At 40.9% G+C, this 21,743-nt stretch overlaps 1 protein-coding gene across 1 annotated transcript; it reads left to right on the plus strand.

Moving 5' to 3' along the window:
- The first annotated feature begins 2,729 nt into the window (after positions 1–2,729).
- On the plus strand, positions 2,730–15,269 carry LOC149287932 (NUAK family SNF1-like kinase 2). Its single transcript, XM_089492284.1, has 7 exons — positions 2,730–2,879; positions 8,919–9,039; positions 12,062–12,213; positions 12,298–12,363; positions 13,392–13,511; positions 13,961–14,093; positions 14,296–15,269. Exons 1-7 carry the CDS (start codon positions 2,730–2,732, stop codon positions 15,267–15,269), a joined length of 1,716 nt encoding a protein of 571 aa, XP_089348410.1.
- The last annotated feature ends 6,474 nt before the right edge of the window (positions 15,270–21,743 follow it).

Here is a 21,743-nt window from a genome sequence, read left to right on the forward strand (position 1 = left end):
GGAGTGGTTTTGATACACGCGCCAAAGATCCATTCACATTGTGAGTGTATTTATTGAAGCGTTGTGCCGGAGTTACATTTGTTACTGTATTACACTATTTTTTCTTTTTCCTTTTTTATCATTTTTTATATGAGTTATTCTGGATCATGGGTTTGCAAGCGCCCCTAGACAGAAGTCAAATTTGTGTTCCTTTTTTCTACATTCCGTGGAGAGTGTATATAGGGCTGCAGCTAAAAACCCGATCTCAAGAAAGGAAAGTAATTCTTTTTCTTTCTTTCTTTATTCTCACTTTTTGACACTTGGTTTCACATTTCTCACGTTCTACAAAATTGTTTTAATTCAGCCACATATTTTCCAAGTATAAACTGACTTTTTAAGGTCATTCTTCAGAATTTCAATTGTTCCGCCCAGGGGAAGCTGGAACGGAGGAGGGTCATGTGACGTACATTCACAGAACTCCACTGGATTTCTGCTTCCCCTGGGTGGAACAAGAGACTTTGCTCCCACACATTGTAAGCCGGTAAAATGCAGGGTACCTGTGGAAGAGATTGTGGTTGCTGCAGGCTTTTGCCTCGCATTAGGGCGGCCCTTGCTGTTGTGCGGCCTCATTGGCCACTTCAGTGCGCGGCCACATGGCCATTTAGTTTTTATTTAGGGCGGCCTGCGGGGCAATTGTCCCCCGCCCCAGCCTGCCCCGATTGTTTTAGATCAGCCAAATTGGAGGTTTTTAAACACAAACTGTCTTTTAAAGGTCATGCCACATCATCTCAATCAGATTCAATTATTTACATCGACTAGGCCACTCCAACACCTTCATTTTGTTCTTTTGAGCCACTCAGAGGTGGACTTGCTTGAGTGCTCCAGATCATTGTCCTGCTGCATAACTCAACTGCACTGGAGCTGATGGCTGGATATTCTCCTTCAGGACTTCAGGAATTCAGGATTCCATCAACTATGCCATGTCACCCAGGTCATAAAGCAGCAAAGCAGCCCCAGACCATCACACTACCACCATGTTTTACTGTTATGATGTTCTTATTGTGGAATGCTGTGTTAGCTTTATACCAGATGTAACGGGACCCATGTCCTCCAAAAGAGTTCCACTTGTGGCTCCTTAGTCCACAGAATATCATCCCAAAAGTCTTGGGGTTGGTCAAGATGTTTTTATAGCAAATGTGAGACAAGCCTTTGTGTTCTTTTTTGGTCAACAGTGGTTTTTGCCTTGTAGCTCTTCCATAGATGTATTTTTCTTATTGTGGAAGCGTGAACACCAACCTTCACTGAAGCAAGTGAGGTCTGCACTTCTTTACATGTTAGAAACCGCTTTGTAACCCTTTAAAGACAGATGTCAAATAAATGCCTTGTTGTGTCTAATTGAATTGTACTGGGGTATATATAGACAAGGTACACTGAGTGTACCCTATTGCCCTAACCCCAGCAGACAACATTCTTTACTGTGTAGTGAATTGCTCCCAACATGCAATCTCTGGTAAAGCTAATAGTGTATGATAAAAACACTCACTTGTGTTATAACAAAGTACCAATAGTAAAAGACTCTACTAAGAAGTATTATAATCATAATTGTATTGGCGCAAACATACTTTATGGCTTTTTAAATAAACAAGATATAAACGTGTGATGTGTATTTAACCAAATACTAGTTGGCGATCACACCGTAATTGCTCGATTTGCCTGTGCCACAAGAATACATTAGTTTTAGCTTTGCAACAAAAATGTGAGATTTAGACAAAGTAGAAGACTGGGCACTTAAACTACCAGTGTTTAAACATAGAAAAGTGAAAAATGATGTGCTTTTTTTCCAGCTGCTATCATGAGGTGTGGTGTCCAGTTTGCCACAAGCATTAATGAATTGGCCAACTTGTCCTTAAAAAAATATCCGTTTCCCCAGGTAGAGTTTTTAGCAGAAAGTGATAGCTTTTATTAGAACCAACACGCAAGAAGATGTAAAGGCCTAATTTTCAGATGCTCCTGTTTACTAAAGATTTTCCCTGCGGTAGGTGGATCATATAAACCGTGCTAATATGTTATATGTCCGCCATGCTGAAGGGCTGCACTTTACATGTGCTGGCTAGCAATATGTGAAATGCATGGGTGGCCCTTGAAATAGAAACAAGGTGGTCGCCCATTTTATAATACAATGCTTATGTGTAACAATAAATAGCCATAGGTGAAATATTTCTCACACTCCTGATATATAGACTCCCTTTCCCAACATGTAGATTGAACCTAATTATCAATATCCTGATACACAGGGTGACATTCTATTCATGCAAATAACAGAATACACACTACATATGGCATGCACCCATTGTCTGGCTTTCTCCCACTCCATTGTGTATAACATGCCCTGCTTTTCATTTCTCCTCATACCGTCTGGGGAACTTCCCCTCCAGTTCTCACCTGCTAGTCTTCCCGTAAAAGGCGGGACATTTAACAGCTCGCTGACCTGGCAGCCAATCAGCGAACCGAAAGGAAGTAAAGCAGGGAATGTAGGAGTGAGTAGCAGCCAATCATTCGTGAGGCAGGCGTGGCGGAGGCGAGATGTAGGAACCGGTACAATGTTGCCTGTCACTTTTGGAAGCAGTCGTAAGCGAAACACAAGGTGGTACTGATTTTGCTGTGCGTGCAGGTGAAAAGTACTGAGCAAACACGCAAACAGCACTGTACGTACACAACAGCATATCGTGCTCGGCACTGTGCTTCTGGAAATGGAGCTCCGAGAAGCTGGTCTGCGGAGACAGGCCGTAAAACGACATCTGCACAAGCACAATCTGAAACACCGCTATGAGTTCCTGGAGACCCTGGGGAAGGGGACGTATGGAAGAGTGAAGAGGGCACGGGACAAGCAAGGCAGAGAGGTGAGAAGCGGCTGCGAGCTCAGGGGGGATGCCTTTCCTTTTAAAGTCGACCGAAGAGCTTACATTTTGTTGTCCCTGACAGTATTGCTGTAATAGTTGTGCCCTGCTTCTTACGTTCTGAATTGTTTACTTACATCACGCAAATATGTGAACCACATAATGGGAGGTAGAGCTGATTGGGAATTGGAATACTTTTTAAATGATGATGACAAAAATACTTCCTATGTATTGGTTATGGTGTCTGGGGCAATAGTCACCAGCTGCCCTATGTGATTGGGTACATATCCTGGAAATAGGCACGAATATATATATATATCTATATCTATTGCAGTATGCATCATATTCACTCCAGTAAGGGAAACCTTTGATGTCTCTGTTATGTTATTTTTTTCAAAACTTACTTTAGTGTTGTACCCATTATTTTTACTAGTTTTCTAGCACTAGTTATATACCGGTGTATATATAATTATGTATACATACAGTGCATATGCTTTCTCCACTGAATCACAGACCACAGGATAGGTGACTGTTTTGTCTGCACGTTTGTCGGGTTTGTGCCTCTGAGGCAGTACAGTCATTGTCTTGGCTCATTGGCATTGCCCTTGGAAAGTGTTGGCACAACGTGTGTTGTTCTTCTCAATAAAGTGAACGTTTACTTCCTTGTACCTAATTGTAATTGTAAGTGGAATGTACAGAGCTCCTATCCTGTAAATCAAACCCCTTCCAGCCACTCCACTATTAACAGATTCTTTCAACAAGTACCCCAATACAGACTACCATTAATTTAGGTAATGAAATGGGTACCCATGTGATAAATCTACCACAAGCACAGGGCATGAAAAGTGTATTTGATAATTTGTAGCCCATGCTATCTAATCGGATGCTCCATGCTCTAATTCCCTGCCCAGTAATGGCCTAATGTAAGGGGCATTTCAGTACATATATTTTCTGATGAAGACTTTTCACTGCAAAACCCTATAAAATAAGTCTATTATTGTCTTCTACAGTACGGAAACATTATCCTAGGCAGATCTTGCAGTATTATTGTATTGATAAAACTCAAGTATGTCTGGAGACTCAACTGAGATGCTCCTAAGCGCCTGCCTTAAATTTGTTTTGTATGGTATTTCAATCTCCGGGGGTCTTTTCTGGCCCACGCCAAATGTTAAGGTGAGACTCGATGTGGCCTTCCTTGCCCTCTTGTGCCTAGAGGAAAACCAACCGAGCCCCACTGACGAGGCCCATGAAGATGAAAAGTGCGTCCGGAGTTGTTGGTTCCTTCATGCAGGGGAAATTTGCCTGACATTTCGGTTTTGGACTGCCCTTATGTCAGGATCAAACCGATAAAACGTTGATGGATATGTTCCCTTTGTAATGGCACAAGAGACCTAAAACTTGGGGTGCTCCCAAATGAGGAGACACCATAGGACAGGCTATGAAGCGGCTGTCCGTTCTTGGTGAGAATCTCAGATTTGCTTGGCCAGAATTTGGATTTCATTGCTTAGTGTTTTCTGAGTAACACAAGATAATGAGTAATTTTGCAGATTAGCATTGTTATTGAAATCAAAAGGTAACTCATGTTTTCAACTGGACTCCATTACTGCAGACTCCTACCAAGCTCATCAAACACGGTGGATTCCATGTAAGAAGTTCAGTATGTGAAATCCTGCCATGTAAATTCACCTATATTCAGAAAATTAATATGCCTGTCTAAAATAGGTAAAACAATGACATAATGCCCACAGTTAACAATTTTAATACACAGCCCACACTTTCATAAATATTAAAACTGGTAACCTTGAGAAATAAGTATTCCTGAATGTTTGTTTACAGTTTGAACAGGACTTTCCCCACTTTTTGTTTGTGTAAATCCAAGCAATGTTTTACTTTTTCCGTAGTACGTTGCTGTCGAATATGATGGCGCAACATAGTTCCCTACATAATACTAATACCGTATTTGCTCGATTATAAGACGACCCTGATTATAAGACGACCCCCCAAAATCTGAATATTAACTTAGGAAAAAAAGAAAAAGCCTGAATATAAGACGACCCTAAAGGAAAAAAGTTTTACCAGTAAATGTTAATTCATGTAAACTATTTTTTTAAATAAAAGCTATGATTGAGAAAAATATTTTTTTTGTTTTTATTTCCTTGTATTTTCCAACCTGTCCCCCAGTTACGCACATCTGCCCCCAGGCTTGCCACACCAATATGGCACTGTGGCCCATGATATGCCTTTTAACCCTCTATATGCCACTGTGCCCCATGGTATGCCTTTTGACCCCCTATGTGCCACTCTGCCTCCAGAAATGCCTTATACCCCTATATCCCATTCTGGCATTTAGGGGGTTAAAATGCATATTATGGGGCAGAGTGGCATATAGGGAGGTATAAGGCATTCCAGGAGGCAGAGTGGCATTAAGGGAGTTAAAAGGCATTGTATAGAGCACTCTGCCTCCAGAAATGCCTTATACCCCTATATGCCACTCTGGCATTTAGGGGGTTAAAAGGCATATTATGGGGCAGAGTGGCATATAGGGAGGTATAAGGCATTTCAGGAGGCAGAGTGCTCTATTAAATGCCCCCTTAACGCCACTCCAGAAATGCCCTATGCCCCCATTTAACACACACACACACCCTATACCCCCATTTAACTAACACACACACACACACACTCTCTCCCCCCCCCCCTCTCTCCCCTCTCAGCCCTCTCTTACCGGTGCTTCCAGCCGGGGCAGCAGGTTGACGTCGCCTTCCGCTGCAGCCGGAAGGAGGTGGAGTTGGCAGGGGGGGGTTTGTATGCGTCCGTCGCGTATACTTTCCCCGGCTGTCAGAGATCAGAGTTCCCCGCACCGGTGCGGTTCCGGTGCGGGGAACTCTGATCTCTGACAGTCGGGGAAGGTCTACGCGACGGACGCAGACAACCCCCGCTGCTAGCCACACCTCCTTCCGGCTGCAGCGGACGTTGTCTACGCGAATCGCGTAGACGTCAACCCGCTGCCCCGGCAGTACAGCAGGAAGCACCGGTAAGTGTGTGTATGATGGGGGGGGGGGTGAGACAGGAGGATCCAGGTCCCCTGCAGCGGTGGGGGGATCTGGATCTTAGTCTCCTAATCAGACCTCTATTTGAGGTCTGATTAGAAGACGACCCCGATTAGAAGACGAGGGGTATTTTTCAGAGCATTTGCTCTGAAAAAAACCTCGTCTTATAATCGAGCAAATACGGTAATTGTTTTATTACAATTCAGCTTCTATGTAACTCTATGTTTTCTAGGCATAGAACCAAGTAACAGCTTGGCCTGTTTTACTGCTGCTTTTTTCAGTGTCTGTTGATAAGAGATTGAGCGGTAGGCATGGGATCCCTCTTAACATCATCTTCTGGTGTTGCATGGATACACACAATAGCTGCTTGGCTTTCAAACATTTACATTGACCGCTAATCTCTGGATAAAAGCTCGGCCTCCTTTTTATAAAGCACATTCCAGGCTGTATCCCAGTCTACGGTCGCACATTCTAGACTTTTAACTCTTTCACAGCCATATGGGACCTATATCTTATTGGTGGATAGGAGTTGGTTTATTTATCCATCTTATGTCCCTTACAGATCTATATTCTTTTTTTTTTTTTTTTTTTTTTCTTTTCTTGCATTGAGGCCACTTCAGCACCATTTATCACCATCAAAGGGGCACCCATTCATTCCAGATTCTTGAAATGATTAACTTGGCAACTTAGTGGCCTGTCTTTTTTTAATACGGGTAAAGAAACCACCTAATAACACTTTCGACCAGGGACCTCGTTTGTCTTCAAGCACGTATGACTAAGGGAAACAGACGTGTTTCTCAGCACCCATCTTTTAGTGTCATGTAGCTTATGATGGGAAGAGCTCATGCCTGTGATGTCAATGATTCTGTCACCCGGCAGCTGTCAATACATCCCTTCTATACTAAGCCCCACTTTTGTTGGTGGCAAATTGTGCTTTCTTTGTCTTGTGATTTTTGTAGTTGAAAATCCCCAGTCCGGTTGTGTTTGCTGTCTGTAAATACAATGACACATCCCACTCCTGGAAGCCAGCCAGCATTTAACAAGTTAGTTTTTGCAGAGCGTGGGTGAAACAGACATGTTAAAAATAGCTGCCAAGTTTCACTATCCCGGCTTCTCTACAGGGCATTTTCCCTTTGATATATTTTGAATAACAACAAATTACCTCACTGACCCCTGGGAGCCAATCAGAGCTTTGAGCCTGATTCTGGCTTGGAATGACAGAGATTAACCTTTACAGTGCCAATAAAAAAGTTTTTTTGGTCAGATGAGATCACAATATAAATGTTTTCCCCATTTCCAGCACACTGTTTTTCTATACAGTAAACCAAATATTTCACCATGGTGAAGACCCTCATGTTACTTTTAGGGTGAAATACTTTGTATGTTATAACAGAGGAATTGTTTCAGATTTTTTTTTTTTTTTTTTATTTCAGTACCAGCTAGTACTATAAATTAACGTGGATGTGTTTATATAGGTAGTGTGTGTTTGTAGAGTTTGGTTTGGGGAATGTACGGAATGGAGGGAAGCTGTATATTTGAATAATAAGTATTTGACAAATTTGAATCATTCTGTCCATCTAGTCTGCCTATTGTTCCTGATGTAGAGACTAAGACCATAATCAGTGTTTGATTAAAGATTATGCCTCATAACATTATCTCATGCATGTTTAAATTCCCTCACCGTATTAACCACGTCATCTATCATCCTCTTGGTACAGTAACATTTCCTTACATTTAAACCTCTAACTCCCTAAATTTTAATTATGAATTCTTGTTCTAATATTTCTCCTCATTGAAATAAGCTCTTGGACTTTGTTGAATGCCTTTATTTAAATGTTTCTATCCCGTTTCTCCTCTCTTGTCTTTCCTCAAAGCTGTACATATTGAGATCTCTTAATCGTTTCCGATAATTCAATCTTCTGATTGACGTGATATGTTTCCAAAAACAGCTTGCCCTCCAACCTTTAATAACTCAGCCCTTTTGCACTCTTAGGATTGTAATGACCCTGACATACTTGTCCTGTGCACTATGACATCATTTGTTCTACTCTTTGAAGAGGGAATTCAGGTCTAGTGGCTCCCTCCTCCCCATTACAGATTTTCTTTGGTTCTTTCTTTTTTTTTTTTCCATGATATTGAGTTTTCCGCATTCTTACTCTAGCAGTTTTAGAGACAGCAGCCTACCCCCTTTCAATGTCACCCTTGCTTAAGAATTTTAAAAGCGTGAGGAAAGGGGAAATTTACACCTCCCTATCTGATACTCTCAGCTCTCGAACACAATAGGAATCACGCTAAAGTTTTATAAAGGCTGTTCCTCTTCCTTTACAGGAACTGGAGGAGTAATTGGGTTGCTCAATAAGCAAAGGTGATAGGTCTGCACAGTAATTTGAGACCTTTTTCTCTCCCGAATGTTCTGTGCACCTGTCTTAGCTGCTACAAGGTTACTTGAGTGTATGATATGTAGAAACTTTGCAGTACACACATTTGTATCACTTTGTATAGATTTAATGGCTCTATATGTGTAATAAAAGGTAAGATTATGAGCTCTCCGAGAGGATATGTGAGCACACACACTTTAGATAATAATGTTACTGTTCAGTTCAACGAACGAAAGTCTGTTTTTATAAGCTGGCTGTTTGCATAAAACCCTATTTATGATGGGTTTTATTTTCACGGGTTTAAAATATACCTGTACAATGACACTGGTGTCCTTCATGAAAACCATATCCTTTTGCCTATGTAGTGAAATACCCACAGCAAAAGCCTGTTTCTATCTAGAGGTACTGCTCTTCACTAGCATTAAGTCATAATACACAACTGATAAACACCTCATAGTCCCTACACAGAAAGTGCCACGTAGGAATTCACCAAATTCAGTGGAAAAAAACTTCCTTACACATCAACAATGACCAACTTAGTTTCAGCTTACGTATCAGAGCTTAACCATTTTTTATATGGTGGGTGTTCTGTCTAAATGTCTCATTCTTGTTAACAGGTAGCAATCAAGTCAATCCGCAAGGACCGTATAAAAGATGAACAGGATATTCTTCAGATCCGCAGGGAGACAGAGATCATGAGCTCCCTGTCCCATCCTCATATCATCTCCATATACGAAGGTAAGGAGCTAAACTGCTCTTGGCATATGGCATTGGTATAAGCGTGCCCCACGTGAATACATGAAAAGCTGACCTGGTGTTACGCATAACACCAAAAATGATAATGTTCATAAAATACTCTTATGTTACATAGGAATGTTGTAACGTGGTACAGAGGGCTGAAAACAGTTTACATTATATACTTATTATACTATATAATTGGCAGATTTTAATCAAGGGAGGTTTAGTAATGCTGCTATTTTTAACATGTTTCCTCTGCCTTGTGCTAAGGAAAACAACGGCCCTCCCTGTAACATAACACACACCCCAGCTGCATGCTTATACTGGCAGGTTATAGCCGCAGGGAGCTCAGCAGGTCTTTACAGGTAGTAATCATTGAGCAAGCAGATAATGATCTTTCCAGCCCTGTTTGCAAGAAGCCAAGCTGCAGGTCTGAGGAAAAGTAATTTCAGATTAGGTGATAGAGGAGTTCATGGTCTAATCAGATGACTGGTATCCTGTAGGATGATGTCACGTGAAGCTCACTATACACAATGAGTGGACCCAGGGCCGGCCCAAGACAAAATGCCGCCTGGGGCAAAGTTTAAAATGCCCCCCCCCATTATCTACCCTTCCTCTCCCTGCCGCCCCCCCATTATCTACCCTTCCTCTTCCCCCCCCCCCCCCGTACTTCCCTTTCAGCAGTCCTGCGGTGAGTCTCCCTGCTCGGTCTCGGTGCCGGATTGTAATGCTGAGCGCCGGAAATGACGTCATCTTCTGGCGCTCAACATTACAAGCCGGCACTGAGACCAAGCTAGAGGGTTCGCAGAGGAGAGAGAGAGAGAGAGGGGCGCCGAGCGGGTACTGACAACTTGGTAAGTGAAAACCATTCGGCGCCCTCTCTCTCTTCTCGGTTTAAAAAAAAAAAAAACATTTTAAAAAAAGGGTCTTGGAGCGGCAAAGTGCCGCCCCTTCAAAAGTGCCGCCTGGAGCGGTTGTCCCACTCGGCTCCATTGTCGGGCCGGCCCTAAGTGGACCCTTTGAAGCAAAATGCCAAGGGCTATTGTCATCAGGGGTAGGCATCCACGTTCTTTGCAGAAGACATTTGACTAAATAATAAACAATGTCTGTATAGAGGCTCGTGGAAGCCGCTTTGCCTATTGCTGATTGCCATACGCCCCCTGTCTCTTGGCACCTCTTCCATGTAATCTATCATGTCTCTTTGGTTCTGAAATCAGATGCATTGGAGGATGATGTCATTTCATGTTTTAAAACAAGATTTGTCATTTAGGAAGTGATCATAACATACACCCAAACATATATCCGTTCAGAAGTAGTGTAAGCAAAGAGGTTCTCTTTAGCTTTAGTTTTCTATGGGCATGTAAAAGCTCACGAGGGAGGTTTTTTGGGTTTTTTTTAGGTTGACAATGCGGGTTTCAACATGCTCCAACCTCTATCTCCAACACAGTCCAATGCTGCATGAATACCAGTATTCCAGTCTGACTGTTATTAGCTATTGTACGCCAGTCCACACCCCACTCCACTGAGGATTCATGCCATTCTCATTGTGATCTTGTTTTCAATTACTCCAGATAAATGTATCTGTGGTGACAGAAAATACATTCCTCAGCTGATTGCAGCACTAAATGTTGAGATTAAGTCTAGGATAAATGTTATCTCGGGTAATTCTATCCAGCCCTTTGTTTGATTTCATTTTCACTTGCCAATTATACCTTCCAAGTAATCACCTTGATATATTGCCAGTGACCAATGATGTCCAACAGTCGCTAACAAGTGATAATTCAACAGCTAATAGAATATAGCAAGGGTCTCCCTGGCGTTTTTTTGACAATCAGATTTATAGGGATTCCTTAATCATCAGACGTAATTTCAGATTTAAGTGAATGCATATTTGAAAAGGTCTTATCTTTTGATAGTTTCACCATCACCAAACCCAGTTTCTGTTTTCTATACCATAACCCAGAGAGGACACAGGGCATCTGCTTATCAGACACACTGTCAGTTAATAGCATGGTGCTGTAAATATATAAATAGCAGTTCCTATCTAAGCAATGGAACTATGCCTTGTCTGCACACACCTTATGTTTTGCATCCTGCCCTTCCAGGCGCTAAGCCACCTTTAAAGAAAACTTTTCTCCGTGTAAGACACATGCTGGAACCCCACCCCCCCCATTTCTCTGCAGAGGTTTATGTTCCTAGTTCTCTAAAACCTAATTCCAGAATTGTCAGATAAATCTGTTGTCCACTAAATTAAGCAACTCTCTGGGCCACGCGTCTCAATATGCCATATTCAGTTCAAAGTTTATGTAGTGCATCTGACTTTCTACAACCTAAACTGTAACCCACCACTATTCCATACTGTTATCCAACGTCCGCATTTTGGGGGCTACACAGCCTCAAACCTAGGCTAAAGCAGTGGGCCTCTGACTGCCGATTGAATCAGAGTTCAGGGTGTATTTGCCTTGGCAACATTTTAATAGTATGTAACAGTGCTTTTCCTAGACAGTTTATGGGGATATAGTGTGTCTGTCCATGCTGCACCCGCTGGTGCTATTTTCCTGTATAGGGGGTTGGGAAGCTCTTTTTGTTTTCTCCTCACATTGTGTCTACTTAATTTTAATTGCACTTAATCTGCAAATAAGCTACTATATAATGTAAATCCCTGTAAAGGTTTCTGCAGATGAGTTCACATGGAGGCATTGGTACAAACAAGTTAAAAACATCAGCTTCGCGTGTGCTGTGCTTTGGAATTGCATAATCTTGTGTCAATGATTAATGTTTCTGAGGAACCTTTATTGAGCTTTTGTGTCAATTTGTTCCTTAGTTCTCACTCAACATTTGGGTTATTCACGAAGGTTTGCCCCCATCTTTTGTTTTCTTTTGCTGTGCTGCTCACCCCTACATTCTTTATTCTCCTTGTTTCTTTGGGGCTTCTCTGTGTCTTTGTTATTTGCCTTTTCTTATCTTTCTCTGACTGTGATATATTTTGTGTTGTTCAAACCAATCTCCCGTGCCCCTGCAGTGTTCGAAAACAGCAGCAAGATTGTCATTGTGATGGAATATGCCAGCCAGGGCGACTTGTATGATTATATCAGCGAGCGCCAAAAGCTCAGCGAACAGGAGGCCAGGAGATTCTTCCGGCAGATTGTGTCAGCCGTGCAGTACTGTCACGCGGTGAGTGTGTGTCTGGCTTATGATAGTGTTGATTTCTTATATGTAGCAACGTATCGTATTTAATCATTTGTCTGTCTCTCGCAGAATGGGATTGTGCATCGTGACCTTAAGCTGGAAAATATCCTTTTGGATGAGAATAAGAATGTAAAGGTGAGTGGAAATGTGCAGTTAATGAGAAGAGTTCTTGACCCAGTGGTGGTGTTTAGTTAGAAGAACACACAAGGAACGGGCTGTAAAATTGACTGTATTGCATGTGTATGCACTTGTACGCATGCGGGACACTGACATCTACTTTGTTCAACCAAGGAAAGCATAATTTTGTAAAACTAATACACTGGGAATTTCCCTCCTGTGCCCTCCTTTGCTTATCTACTTTCTCAGTCAGCCATGGATAACATAACAAGGTCACTAGTTTAAAAAGAGCTCAGCTAGTAAAGGTATTTAGAGCATTACTGAGTCCATCCTCACACACACATTCAGACTAAAAGGGAGTCATTTTACTGTATTTCCAGATCTAAAAATAGATTTAATTTTAATTTAGAGGGCTGTAGATAAGCAGGGTATGTCGCCTTCCAGCAGACATGGCAGAGGCAATTGAAACATGCATGGCATAAACAAGTCAGAATATCCTGTATACAAGATGAGATTAAGCACTGAAAAGGGGTCTTGTAGCATTTAAAAAAAAAAAAAAAAAAAAGACTGACTGTATAGTTCTTATCTTGCGTCTTTCTACGGTTCTTCTATGTACCGTAATCTTTGCTGGACCTTCTAATGAACTACAGTGGTGGCCATATCTTGGTCCCTAGTTGATTTACCCTTCCTATGGGTTTACAGAGCATAGTTTCAGTTTTTCATTTATATTAAACAGTCTCCCTCCAGTGACATCTTTTGGGGTTAAAGTATCTGTGTCATCTTCTAGTCCTTTTGCCGTTGATGGACTTTACCCTGTATCAGGGACATATTTGAATATCCCAAGCTGGCTGGATTCCAGCATCCGTGTGCAAACACAGAAGGGAGGGTCAGAGTAGAGAATGTTTTACTTTAATTTGCATACAATATTCAGAGTCTGTCTCCTACACTGTTCCTTGTCTGTACATGCACAGCCTCCTCGTCTCAGTAACCCTTTCAATGCAGAGATTGTGCCTGTGTATTTATTTGAATGTTTCCTTTTTATTTAGATTGCTGATTTTGGTCTGTCCAACATTTACCATTCTGATAGCTACCTTCAGACATACTGTGGAAGCCCGCTTTATGCCTCTCCAGAAATAGTTAATGGGCGGCCATACATAGGACCTGAGGTGAGGCTAAATCATGTGCACTTCTCTCCTTGATGAAAACTTTGTGTCTTCCACCACATGTCCTGCTATACAGACACAACCCACTCCCCAGAAACACATACAAATTGTCTCTTCTAGAACACCTTTTTGGAATGTATAGCGTTCTTGAAGAAATATCAGGGACAGGTCTCCAAGGGACACCATTATATGCATTCTTTTTAACCTTAAAAGTCACATGCAGCTTATAGAACACAGTCATTCAGGAATACCCATTCATTGCATGTGCCCAGACATACACCATAACTGAGAGATGCTGTTATACCTAAATTCCAGTTCCTAGGCAACAGGGTTCAGCACTGAGCTTAGAAACACACTTCCAGGAAATGCACTTTTTACATACATCACTAAACAAATGACAGATACGGTTGTTGTTTGGTCAGTTTGTAACGCACAGGGTGTTTGTGTCGCAGGTTGATAGCTGGTCCCTGGGAGTGCTCCTTTACATCCTGGTTCATGGTTCCATGCCCTTTGATGGTCACGATTACAAGAAGCTGGTAACTCAGATCACCTGTGGAGCATACAAGGAGCCAAGCCACCCATCAGGTGAGTGAGGCATTATGGGAACATTTTGGCTCAATCTTGACACTGCAGGAGTGAGCAGCAGCATAGGTGTATTGTGTTCCTAGAAAACATATGTCCATTGTAGTAGATTTTGTTTTAGTTGTTTGTGTTAGCTAGGTTATGTCTTGTATATCTGCAGGTTTATCAGTATTTTCTTTAAATGTTTCTCCCTTGATCATTGCAGATGCTTGTGGCTTGATCCGTTGGCTCCTGATGGTGAACCCAGAGCGTAGAGCTACTCTTTCTGATGCTGCCAACCATTGGTGGGTGAACTGGGGTTACCAACAGCCTTTGAATGAGCCAGAAACTTGCAAGGATGCTGACAACGCCCTATCTGTTGTGGGCGATTGGTTTCGGCGTTCTTCTCGTCCTCTTTGGGAAAATGGCTCTAAGATGCGTTGCTTTTTGCGACAGCACCTACCTGGAGCAACCATCACTCGACAGCGCTCTCTCAAACGCTCTAAAAGGGAAAACATGAGCCAGGGATTAAGTGTTCAGGGGCCACAAGACAAACCCCACACTGCCCCACCTGCTCCTAGAAAGGGTATCCTGAAGAAAACACAGCAACGAGAATCTGGGTACTACTCTTCTCCAGAGCAAACTGAGGCCGCAGCACTTGAACACCCAGATGTTGAACCCCCATCGCCAGAACCAGATATACCCAAAGAACTCCCAGCTTCTAATCCTGATGCAGGGAACCATGAAAACCACCCTAAGAATGGTGCTAGGAAGGGGATTCTCAAACGAAATGGCAAATTTTCCTCTGCTTGGGCAGCCCCTGATTTGTCTTTCAGAGCACTTGACTGTCCATCAGGAGATGAAAAGGCATCTGTTTGCCCACTGGCACGAGAAAGAGCACAATCTTCTGTCAGCCAAGAGAGCATCCTCTCTACTGAATCCTTTGAATTACTAGACTTTTCCAGCAGGTGCCGAGAACGAACACGGGCCAGGCCCCGACACATGCGAACAAGTATTTCTGCAGAGGATCTCCTACAACTTGATGTAAGGGAAGATGACGTTGAGGAGAAACCTGGGCTCTGGGAAATGGGGTGTTATCGGTCACGGGTAGCTGAAAGCTGCCTGTCTCTAGGACCTGCAGAGGAAGAGGTTATGCAGGTTTATAGGAATGCAGTCCTCATTGGACAGAAGCTGAGCTGAGAAGCAGTTAATTGTCACTGCTACAGACTGGCTCCCAGAAGGAGTTGAGGCCAAAGGACCAATGCACCTAGAAGTGTTTACTTGTTTCATGCAGAATCGTTTTTATGCGTTTCAGAATATTAAATAGAACAGAACACAGTGGGATTAGCATCTTGCAGGTCGTGCTTAGAGATTGCACACATTTAACGTTGATGGGTCCCCTGAGTAAAATGTTTAAAACATTAGAAGCTTGCATGATGAAAGCATTTGGAGTAATGTGAATTTGCCAAAGTATGCATCCTGGCGACCACAAGGCCCTCAAGGTGCTGTAGACCTCTGGATAATTGTGGACTGACCTGAAATGTTGCCTTAAGCGATAGTGCCTTATTGCAGATACAAGGCCCAGAAGTCCAAGATTGTGTGCATTGGGTGAATAGACGGTTTCTTTTAATGCACTATAATTGATTTAAAAAAAAAAAAATGTAGTTCGTTTAGCCAATTATTGATGGCAGGATATCTTTATATAAATATGTAAGAATAGCGAGAAATGCTCCTGGTACTTGAAAGGTTCTAACTAGTCATATCTGCTACTTGTTAAATGTACACAAGAGAATATGCTTAATAATTCACCGACTATCTCTGTTGTAATGGATCAGCCGGCAAAGCGGGCAGACCGTACCTACAATGAAGGCTCCTTTTAGCACGAGCAGGACTCCAAACGTTTAAACAAATTCAAAAGATGCTCAGCAATAGGATAAATGAGTTCCAATTCCACACGTTTGTCATACAATTACACTCATTTATCGTATTGATAATTAGGAGCATCTTTTGAATTTGTTGTAACGGATCAGCACAAGTTGGGGGTGTCACTTGTTTCACTCAATTGTTTCATTTTTGCAATCGAGTCAAAACAGGGGAATGTACTCCTGCAAGTAAAGTAGTTAATAGTACTTTACTTACTATAGGAGCTGTCTTCAGTTTTACAGATTAGGTTCTAGTATCTGTCTAGCACACTAGGTCTTCTGTATTTCTGTGCATGAACACAAAGTAGATATTTCTTTTTGGGGCATCCTGAAAGCTTTTATTTTTTGCACAGTGTTAGGTCATAGAAGAGGAACTATTTAAAGTGTCTGTGTACATGGGCATATACGTATGATCTGGAGACCTGGTACCTTTTTTATTATTTTTAATATTTTATGTTTTCTTAATAAGGGAATAACTGGAAAATTATATTAATTATAGCCATGGGATATTACAAATTTGTCTGGAAAGGAGCATCAAGGCTTATTCATCTGAACTTGTTTATTTAAAATTTAAAGTATTTATTTTGTTTCCTGTGCTGGTATTTCAAAATGTCATGATTAGTTTTAAACACTACCTTTTGAATATCATGTTGGTTTCTATGTATGAAGAGTAGTTATGGGACAAACGTATCTTGCCATGTAACCACAAAAGCAGCTAGTGCCATGTTCCTGCCTAGTGTTCCACTCTTTAGCAAAATTATTCTGCATACATATGGACCAGGTGATGATCTGCAATTTTCCTGGATTGTTTCTTTAATCCTTTTTTTGCAAGAGAAGCCTGCAGGTGTTTTGTTGTATTGGTAATGTAACTTCCCTTCAGTAGTGAGAGAATCTAAATAGAAGTGTGGGTTTGGCATTCGCAAGGCTGTAATGGCTGTTTTGTGTAAATAGTGTATGTGTGTGTGTGGAAAAACAGGCGTTCCACCTATTAACACTTTAACTGCTGAATAGCACTACAGGCTTCTCTTGACAAAAAATTGAAATCTGAGTTTTAGCAGAGCATGAGACCTCTCTTGATTTGGTAATTTTGTATACTTTTTCTAAAATATGGTCCAGATATTTCCAGCAAAATAAACCAAATTTGAGACAATGTTGGTCTTTGTGAGTTTCACTGTGTCCTCCCATATTAATCATCCTTATTATTAATTACCTTAAAGCGGGACATCATATTTTGCAGTTCTGTACTGTGTGCAAGCAGGACATAACAAGTAGTACAACACAAAGATTTGAACTCACAGAAAAACATGGGGAGTGCTCGCCTCCAATGTGCTTTTATGTATAAATCTTTACCTAACATTACAACATACACCGTAAGTATACACTGCTCCTTTGAGAAGATTTTAGTTAATAGTGCCAAACTACACTAACAACGAACTACCAAACAAGCTTGTTCTCTGACCAAGGCACCAATGATAATAAGCCTTTAATACAGTCATTAAAGGGATGCACGTTTCTTTGAGCATGAACCGCCGATAAATAGATTCAAAGATCTCCGTGCATCACACGGACTGTTTTTCTTTGGGCTGAAACCAACAATTCAATGTATGTAGTTATGGAACAGCCAGTGTGCAATATATATATATAATATATATATATATATATATATATATATATATATAATGTGTTTGTATATTCACTCAAAATGTTAAGGTCCTTCCAGAAACCTCTTCCATAAATGTGTCCAGCCTCGATAAGCAAAATAAAGGAGCTTCATCAACGCATGGTTGTCAATTACACCTGTGAATTACCTAAGCTTTATATTTTATTTTTGTTTGGTCTCTGATGATAAAAGTAAATATGTTTTTAACACAGAGGGTGTGCTATGTAATGCTAATACAGCAGTGGTAACTAATGGTATGCCAACTATTTAAAAGGTGATCTGTCAAACAATGCTGCTTTTTCACGCAGGAAAGAAAGGCTGCACCTGTAGGGTAATGTTCGCTAGGATTATATAAGAAGGTTAGAAGGAAAAAAAATAATTATCAGAAACCTCCATCAAATGCGCTTTAACACATATGGTAGATGAGCCGTCCCTTTAAATTTGCATGGTGGCCCCCCCCCTTCTTCAGATCTCCCCTCATATGCATTCACAAAAGCGATGTTCCATGCAGGATATATTTATTAAGTCATCTCTGGCTGGGCGAACATCACATCAGTGGGTTTAACGAGGACCCTCTTGTAGGCATGTGTGAAAAGTGCTCCAATTGATTTCAATGGGAGTGATTCCCTGACCCTGACTGGCGGCGGAAACAGACATAAGTGGCAAAAATGTTAGACTAATAAAGGTGGGGAGCTGCAGCTTCTCCTTAAGGAATGCATATTAGGGAATGCATATTCACGAAGTAATGTAGATTCTCCTTTGGTGAGACCATCTGCTTAAACTGTCCCGTTGACTCAGGGATAAGTAAATATCTTGATTTCTGAAGATTTCCTAGGTTTGTAAACATCACCCTGTAATGCTTGTTTTAGCCCCATATATTGCTGCAATATAATTCAGGCACCACTAACAAGAGCATTTCCCTTTAAATGGCGATAACTCCTCATTACCCCTAGGCACGTATTTGTAAGTTGGAACCCAAACCCTTAAATTAAAAGCTAAATGGTCAGAGGAATTCAAAGCCAGGTCCACATTCCTTCCAAATGATCTATTGTTAAGCCTGGAGCTATTGTGATTTTTAATGTTAACCACTCCTCAGCTCTGTGATTTTTTTTTTAAATGTATGTCTACATATGAGTGTATAATATATAATGTAGAAATATGGAATGGGATCTTTCCATTTCACCCTACTTGTATTTATAGAACAGGATACAGACAGGGGGCATGGACTTAAAAGTTTGGTAAAGATCATGTATGACGATCCTAAACATCCCTAGCTTTCCAGTAGACCGCATGCTAAATCAGATGACAAGATTGAGAGGTAAAGTTGGGCAAGCAGGTGTCAAGCTGGACTCTACCCAATGTCTGGCTAGGATAAGCTGTTTCGAATTTTGATTATTTCTTGTTATCTCAAACTGTAGATAAAACATTTATTCAATAGTTTATGTGCTTTAGTTTATTACAATATTTTCTAGAGATATGAAAATGATGGAATAAGCTGAAAATGTAAAGGGAAGTTCATTCAAATAACTCCAAATCTGCTATCATTCTCTAAAATCAACGGCTATGGGGCATTTACAAACATGATGTAGGCCAAATTGTTAACGCTAATGGTAATGCTGAGTGAGCCGCAGTTTGCTCAAGCTGTGTTTGAGCCCAGCACTTACATATATTTAGGGCAAGGAGAAGTATGAAGGAGATCATAGTGGTCAGGACTGGTGTATTGAAGATATTAGGGACAGGTGTGTTTGTGAAGTGATGTATGCACAGAAACATGTAACGTATGTTGGATTACCATCTTTTTCTATATCGCTGTGTCAATAAGATTAAATCTTTATATACATATGTGGGAGATTTTCCTTTCTGACTGGTCACTTCAGGGTTTCAGCATGCCAACTGTTTTTTTTGTCTGAAGTTTCCTGTCATGCTATAAAACAGATGGAGGGCTGGATCTTTTAGGTCTCCCTCTGAGGAGGGGAACATCTGGAGTCTTTAATGGGAAGTGGTGATGGAAAGCCTTCAGCAACTCAGGCCATTTTCTGTGAAGTGCAAAATATTTTGACGAAAAATCCCCATCAAACTGTGGCTAAAACAACCATAACATTTTTCACAGTTGAACATAAAATGTTATTTGAAGGGATAATTACACATACACATCAAAATAATCCCCACAAATCCCTGATGATTTCACTGATGAAGACACCCCACTTACTTTTTTTATTGTCAGAAAACCACAAATCTTCGATTAACAGTGAATTTTTGCCACGTGATGCACCTTAATCGGGGGAACCTGTCAGAGGAGCAAGGCCGGTTGAGGAGATTATGGATCTCCCTTTAACCGTCCCATAAAGAAGGGTATGCAAGGTCAGTTCATACATACCTCTGCTTCAGTGCTCACTCGCACTATGTGCAGTGGCAAATGATGCCAAAGGCTGGGATATGACATCATATACCAGCCTTTGGCATCATTTGCCGTTCAGCACTGAAACCACAAGCATCAAAAGGGAGGACTGAAACGTAAGTCTGTATGAACAGACCTCATGCAACTACCACGAGAATCAAGGGAATGGAAGGGATACTGAGAAATGAGAGAGATAGGGAGAAAGATGGGGAAAGATAATGAGAAAGGATAAAGTTTATGCTTTGAAAGTGCTTGTATGTTAGAGCAAATGTGTCTAAGGGGAAGAAAGCATGTTGCAAGGGCAAGTGTAAGTCAGGATATTTGTGTGTGTGTGGGCAAGCGTGAATGTCCGTGTGTATGTATATGGATATTTGTGTGTGTATATAGGCAGGTATTTGTAAGGAAAGTTAATATGTGTGTATTTTGACAATTTTGTTGTAGATTCAGATTCACATTTAACCCAGAAACATTTTTTAGAGTCATTCGCTGAGTCCAACAACTTTGAGAATGTCATAAACCATGTTCATGCTTATCCCTAGGGAAAATGTGTGTGTCAGTGCACAGGTTTGAAATAAGTGAGTGTGTCAGTTTACAGGGTTAAAGTAAGTATGTGGGGGGGCTGCATACACGTTAAATTGTGTATGTGTCAATGTACAGTTATAGACAGTGTGTCAGTGTATGGTGTTTGTGTGTGAAAAACTAGACTGTAATATTTTATTGAGTATGTATGACCAACATAGAAAAGGCTACCAAATATGACAAAATTTACATAAAATTGCATAAACATAAAGACAAGGGGAATATTCACATACATAATTGTTTTATGTGAATATTACATTATTGAGGGGTTACTGGGTAAATTAATAGTTTAAGAATATTATGGAATAGGCAAATCTGAATCTTATCTACTATTAAATACTATGTGCTTCTATATCGGTAGTGTTGAGCAGCAAATGCATGTGTTTTTAAATCTTATGGATTCCCACCTAGTACCTAAAGAGGCTTGGAGTTGAAGCTGGGCGCCAATGCCTCTCATAAGTGTAAGTGATTATTGTTATTTATTTTAAACTTTTTTACAAAAACGTATTTAAGTACTCAGAAAGTACTTAAATAAGCATGAACCTGTCCCTTTTAAGCCCTTAATGGCAAAGCATGTGAAATGCTGTGTTGAGCAATGATGGTAACCTTCATGGATGAGTGTATAGCCTCACCAGCTTATGTACTAAGCATTTTGTTATGTAATTAACTAATATAATAAGATTGTTTAGAGACTTGCAAGAGGAAGTGACCCACACAGGGATTCCTTATGGGCCGTTATATTCCACGATACATATACATTTCACATGTATGATGCAACATGTAGGATGTAAAAACTCACAGAAGAGAAAATGTTATTGTTAAGATAAAGTTGTTCATGTTCCTTATGTCTAAATTGTGAATTGTTTGTTTAACCTGCCTGGAATTTGAACCTTGTTGCTTATCTTAATGCCACCTAAAAAAACATGTATACCCCCCACAGAGCTGTGTGTTATCACTAATTAACATATTAAATAGAACTTGCCATAGCACACATTCTCGAAATACTTTTCACTTAACTAGTTCTTGCTTCTCATATACCTTATTAACCAAAATTGTGTTTTGTGTTCATATGTCAGCAAATACTTAATCGGACAGTTCTATTTGCGTCTACAGTC

The sequence above is a fragment of the Sceloporus occidentalis genome, unplaced genomic scaffold (assembly GCF_023333645.1).
Source record: "Sceloporus occidentalis isolate IW3139 unplaced genomic scaffold, rSceOcc1.0.p SCAF_55, whole genome shotgun sequence".
Lineage (NCBI taxonomy): Eukaryota > Metazoa > Chordata > Lepidosauria > Squamata > Phrynosomatidae > Sceloporus > Sceloporus occidentalis.